Below are 6,275 nucleotides of genomic sequence, written 5' to 3'. Positions count from 1 at the left end.
AGACATGGCAGCACACATAACCTTCAAACTGACAGTGGAAAGAATTTATAAACTCAAAGTTTGCCAATCTAATGAAACGCTATAATATTAATCACTATACATCTATTCTGATAAGAAAGCCTCAATTATCGAAAGATTCAATAGGACATTAAAACAGTCAATGTAGACTATGTTTACCGAAGGGTCTTATAAGTGGATAGACATAATCGATTGCTTGGTTTCCAAATACAATGAAAAGGTGCATAGAACAATTGGAATACATAATCTAAAAAGTAAACAGAAACAGCTGGCTTGTAATCACAGTTCTCCTCCGACAGCACTATCTGTCGGCTAAAGTTGTAACAACAATGACAGCCAGAGCTACAGCTATGATGAAGTTCCCGTTTCAAATTTGATTAGTTAATAAGTAATATTCGTTGGCTGATATTTTGAATAACATGGAATAAAAGAAAAAAATATATACATTTTTTTTAGTATAACTTAGTGATATGAAGTTTGTAATAATAATTTCAGCATATAAACATAAATTTTATATATCGATCAAATGTCTGGTTGAGGTATTGAATTTAGTTCGTTTATTGACTGACTACTCTATATGCTTCCTCATCTGAGCTTAGACCTTCTGACCTATTCCAAATGTAAGTTTTTAAAATAGAGATGCTTCCCATGTTATTTAAATGGAGTCACTTTTACTCCCTAGGGAGTTTTTCTGTTTTTTAGTACCGAGAGCGAAAAAGTGACACTTTAGTATCATGTTTCAGGGAGTAAAGTAAGTAGTTTTGACAGTAGGTGGAAGAAAAATATATTTGTTACGACTGACATGCTATATTTTCAAGAAATTATTTTTTCAATTGACACATTCTTGTACATTTTTATGTATATTTGAATAAAGATGATTGATTTATTGATGCTTTCATAAGAGTCTTAGCACCACTCTTAGGTAAATTTTAATAATGATTAATTTCACGAGAACCAATCAGAGAACGTTTTTTTTTTTTAAAGAAGGCTTCTCAGATTGGTTCTCGGAAAATTAATTACAATTAAAACTTGACCGGCTTTTTGTGCAACCGGCACCTAGCATTGAAAATCATACTCACTTGATATGTGGTTCCGGTTGAAATGCAAGTTTCAACTCTTGAAGTGCTTGAAAGGTTTTGATTTTGATTGGTCCAAATCCGTTAGTCATACGTTCCAGGGTGTCATCGTGGAAAACCACTGCAATATTGTCTGCCGTCAGCCATAGATCAATTTCAATGCATTTGCTTCCTTTATTTTTGCACTGCGAAATGAAAATTCAGAGGAATTTCTAGAGATACAGGCACAATTTAAGATACATGTAAACTATAGAGTGCTAATGGAAATTATTAAGCTGATAAACTGAGGGCCAGACCACATGAAGCTTTTTTTTTTTGGGCGCTAACTCAACCAGCCAATCAGAGAGCTTCCGGCTCTGCCGACTTTGAAAATGCCGTCTGAAAACACTTAGGGCCGGTTTCCGAGCTCGGGTTTGGCTAAGACTTTAAACAGCTGGAGTCAGAAAATTAGCTTTCCAAAACGGGGCGTAGTCGCAGCTTTTATAACAGTAGTCGCAGTTTTTATTTTCTCATTTCTATAATTGGAAACGTTTTTTCCTTGACAAAATAAACATTTCTAAATAATTCAAAATAGCTGAAACTTTACACTACCTATTTTCTCTTAATTTTATTCTGTGTTTAATTTTCTAGTTTTTTGAATTCTAATTCAAACGTGACTCTGACAATGACTACGACTAAGCCCCGTTTCGGAAAGCCCATTTTCTTACTCCAGCTGTTTAGAGTCTAGAACTCCCGAGCTCGGAACCGGCCCTACAAAAGCCGGTTTAACTTTAACTGTGATTAATTCCAAAAGAACCATCTCAGAGAAGCCGTCTTTTCAAAAACGCCTTCTCTGATTGGTTCTCGTGGAATTGATCACATTTAAAATGTAACCGGCTTTTGTGCAACCAGGCCTTGATAAGGTCTGGCCCTAAGGAAACTGTTCCGCTGGCCTTGCAACTGGTCTTTAGTCATCGTGCTCGGTAGCATGGGTATGTGTCTAGAAAACAATATCCACTGATTTTACTGGACTCCAACCGGTGGCTCTGTATGTATAAGGTGCGTACAGACTCTCGCTCTGCTCCGCAACCGAACGTCACTCCAGCAGAGCGATTGATGATCGACCGGGGAGCAAGAGTGGTTCGACCGGGGAACGCGAGAAGATCTAACATCTTCCGTAACGTTCATGATGGGTGCGTGGGCGTCCGACTGTGGTTCGATGGTGGTACAATGCGGTACGAGGGCGGTACGAGGGAGGAGAGTGCTCGGTGCGGGTTGGAAGCACGATATGTGTACGCAGCTTAATAGGGGTCTTAGATCGCATACCTCAGATACATTATATAGGATATCACATGGGATAAAATACCTAGCTACATCTTAAGAATCTTAGATCTCTCTCCCTCTCTGTGGCCAAGGCTAAACACATAGTTACATAGGACAATTCCCCGACATTAAACTAAGGAGAAATCAACTGATTATAATTTAAGTTTCTGAAGAAACAAAAAATTAAAGCTGGAATCGCAAAATTCCCCGGCCTCTGACTGCGGGAAACGGAACAAGCAAGTCAGTAAACAACAGTGACAGTGAAAATATGATTGCATCTAAACTCATCGGGTGAGCTGCGTGTACGGTATGGGGGTACCACAGGCTCTGTTCTAGGGCCTGTCCTGTTCATCCTGCATATGAATGATTTGAGGGTCGGCGGAAGTGAGTTGCTGTTTGCGGACGACACAACCCTTGTAGGGAGAGGATCCTCGCTTGCAGCTGCCACACTTGAGTTGGACAAATCCGTTAGTCATACGTTCCAGGGTGTCATCGTGGAAAACCACTGCAATATTGTCTGCCGTCAGCCATAGATCAATTTCAATGCATTTGCTCCCTTTATTTTTGCACTGCAATATGAAAATTCAGAGGAATATCTAGAGATACAGGCAGAATTTAAAATACATGTAAACTATAGAAATGATAATGGAAATGAATAAACTAAGGGCCAGACCACATTAAGCGTTTTTTTTTTTTTTAGGCGCTAACTCAACCAGCCAATCGGAGAGCTTCCGGCTCTGCCGACTTTGAAAATGCCGTCTGAAAACACTTAGGGCCGGTTTCCGAGCTCGGGATCTGGCTAAGTTCTAGACTTTAAACAGCTGGAGACAGAAAATTAGCTTTCCAAAACGGGGCGTAGTCGCAGTTTTTATTTTCTCATTTCTATAATTGGAAACGTTTTTCCTTGACGAAATTAAACATTTCTATATAATTCAAAATAGCTGAAACTTTACACTACCTATTTTCTCTTCATTTTATTCTGTGTTTAATTTTCTAGTTTTTTTTGAAATCTAATTCAAACGTGACTCTGACAATGACTACGACTAAGCCCCGTTTCGGAAAGCCAATTTTCTTACTCCAGCTGTTTAGAGTCTAGAACTCCCGAGCTCGGAAACCGGCCCTACAAAAGCCGGTTAAACTTTAACTGTGATTAATTCCAAAAGAACCAATCAGAGAAGCCGTCTTTTCAAAATCGCCTTCTCTGATTGGTTCTCGTGGAATTGATCACATTTAAAATGTAACCGGCTTTTGTGCAACCAGGCCTTGATAAGGTCTGGCCCTAAGGAACACTGCTCCGCTGGCCTTGCAACTGGTCTTTAGTCATCGTGCTCGGTAGCATGGTTATGTGTCTAGAGATACAATATCCACTGATTTTACTGGACTCCAACCGGTGGTTCTGTATGTATAATAGGGATCTTAGATCGCGTACCTCGGATACATTATATAGGATATTACATGGGATAAAATAACCTGGGCTACATCTTAAGAATCTTAGATCTCTCTCCCTCTCTGTGGCCAAGGCTTAAATACATAGGACAATTCCCCGGACATTAAACTAAGGAGAAATCAACTGGAGTAGTAATAATTTAAGTTTCTGAAGAAACAAAAAAAGTAAAGCTGGAATCGCACAATTCCCCTGCCTCTGACTGCGGAAAAAACGGAACAAGCAAGTCAGTAAACAACAGTGACAGTGAAAATATGATTGCAACTAAACTCATCGGGTGAGCTGCGTGTACGGTATGGGGTACCACAGGGCTCTGTTCTGGGGCCAGTCCTGTTCATCCTGCATATGAATGATTTGAGAGTCGGCGGAAGTGAGTTGCTGTTTGCGGACGACACAACCCTTGTAGGGAGAGGATCCTCGCTTGCAGCTGCCACACTTGAGTTGGAGGAGTCCTTTGCTGGTGCAGGACGCTGGTTTCAGGAGAACAGGTTGTTGCTCAACGTCGGCAAGACACAGAATAGCATGTGCACTCTGAGAAACTATTTCAATCATTCATTAAATGAACCAGTGAAGCTTCTGGGATTCAACATTGATCTAAAGTTAACATGGATGCTGCATGCAAAAGATTGTCTCATGTGGTCTATCCGTTGAGAAGATTGAGGTGCTTGCTGATTGAAGAGCATTTGATTATGGCCACATTATCTATGGTAGACTGCTCTGTGGAGGCACTCTTTACACTGTGAGTGTTCTTCTGCTACTGAATAAAAGCAGTTCGGATATTATCAAAGCACTGTAGGCCACTCTTCGTCAGACTCGGGATTCTTTCAATTTTTAGCTAGTTTATCTTTGCTTCCCTGGTTGGTATTGGGAATACCAATCTGAGGGGGTTGCAGAGTGCCTACTCACTTCGAAATGCTCTCAAAGTCAATGTTCCACGATGTAGCCTAAGTTACGCTCAGAACTGATATCCCAATATCACTATTAAAATTGTCAACATGATGGGCCTACTTCCACCTGTGCGTCATTTGAGTAATAGTGATTTTAAGAGGAGACTCAAGTCATGGCTGCGTGCCAGACCATACTACTCCTTGAGTGATTTTTTTCAGGAGTCTATAGCCTACTTGATATTTAGTGGCAACCACCGTGTTTAGCCATTCTATACCAATATGTTTTTAATATTTGACCTGACAGTGTTGTCAGAAACTTATGTGTAAACTGTGTTTAAGTATATTGGCGTTATGACCTACCCAGCGCATCTGGCTGGCTAATGGTTCTACGATCTGAAGATTGAAGATAAGGAAATGATATATTTTGATGTTTTTTTGTCACTGGGTATGTGCGAATCCATGTCAACATTGTTGGGTAGCCTAGCCTATAGTCATTTTATGACCAACACTCATAGTTTCATACTGGTTTGTTTACAACTTGCTCGTGTTGCCTAAATAAATAGACATACTACAGGATTAATATTTTTTTCATAAAAGTAAGCAATATATTTTGGTACTTACCGATTTGATAGCTGCCATACTATTCTCTGGAGCATCTAATCCACATGCCCTGTGAGCTACTGTCTTGATTGCAAATGTATCTTCTTCTGCAGATTCATTTTCACCGGAAAGGGGATGTCTGTCCCTCTCAATAATCCATAGATTCTCCCCCAAAATTTCTCTAATCACAGCCTCGCTTGGTTGAGGAATAGCAAACCAGTTCAAAATGATAAAACACAAAAATGGCAATATTGTAAATATCAATCCAACATAGAAACTTGTAGCTTCTATTGCAACTATGATGATACTATACAAAAGCAAGAATGCACCGTAAACAGTTAGACAGATTGACAACTTCATATTCAAATTAAGGTTTGATTCTTGAATAATAATAGCTGCCGAAAAGCTCAATATAGTTTGTGATGAAAATTGTTTTCCAAAGTAAACAATGGTATTATTCATGAGATCAAAAAGTAAACACTGTACTTCAAAGTCGACACTAAAAAATTAATTTGATTGTTCAAATACACTTGTTATCATTATAAATTCACATATTATTTAATCAAAGAGAAAAATAATTATAATGAAATTTAGCATGAACTAAATAGTAAACTTTCAGTTGAATTTAGATTGGAACCTAAATTTACATTACAATCAAAACAACAAAGTACAAACTTTGTTTTCTTCTTTCACGAAAATCCTAACCTCAAAATATGCTTGGCAGACATCTGATAAATAAAATTACTAATGCCTATCATAAAAATTACAGTTGCAGTTTTGATAGTATTATTTATTCTGGAAAATATATCATTTGAATTAATCTTACACTCTATAAATAATATAATATTTTTATGAATCGGGCTCAATCAAAATACGTACGGGTTACACGACACTTGAAGGGGCGTTTACATTAGTCAAGTAAACTTGACAAACATGACCATTCTTTTA

At 38.5% G+C, this 6,275-nt stretch overlaps 1 protein-coding gene across 2 annotated transcripts in view; it reads right to left on the bottom strand.

Annotated features, from left to right (window-relative positions):
- The window catches only part of LOC120348907 (glycerophosphodiester phosphodiesterase 1-like), a 34,657-nt gene extending 28,613 nt beyond the window's left edge, over positions 1–6,044 (bottom strand). The window contains exons 1-2 of one of the 2 annotated variants that reach the window (XM_039439893.1): positions 5,349–6,044; positions 1,098–1,279 (exon numbers count right to left, since the gene is read on the bottom strand). In XM_039439893.1, coding sequence (XP_039295827.1) covers positions 1,098–1,279; positions 5,349–5,789 — 623 coding nt within the window. In that variant the 5' untranslated portion in view covers positions 5,790–6,044. The remainder of the gene's footprint in view (positions 1–1,097; positions 1,280–5,348) is intronic. The other variant, XM_039439892.1, reaches the window with a different exon arrangement.
- Positions 6,045–6,275: the final 231 nt, after the last annotated feature.

The sequence above is a fragment of the Nilaparvata lugens genome, chromosome 13, assembly GCF_014356525.2.
Source record: "Nilaparvata lugens isolate BPH chromosome 13, ASM1435652v1, whole genome shotgun sequence".
Lineage (NCBI taxonomy): Eukaryota > Metazoa > Arthropoda > Insecta > Hemiptera > Delphacidae > Nilaparvata > Nilaparvata lugens.
The sequence above is the reverse complement of the archived record's forward strand: the minus strand, read 5'-3'. Positions and strand labels throughout refer to the sequence as shown.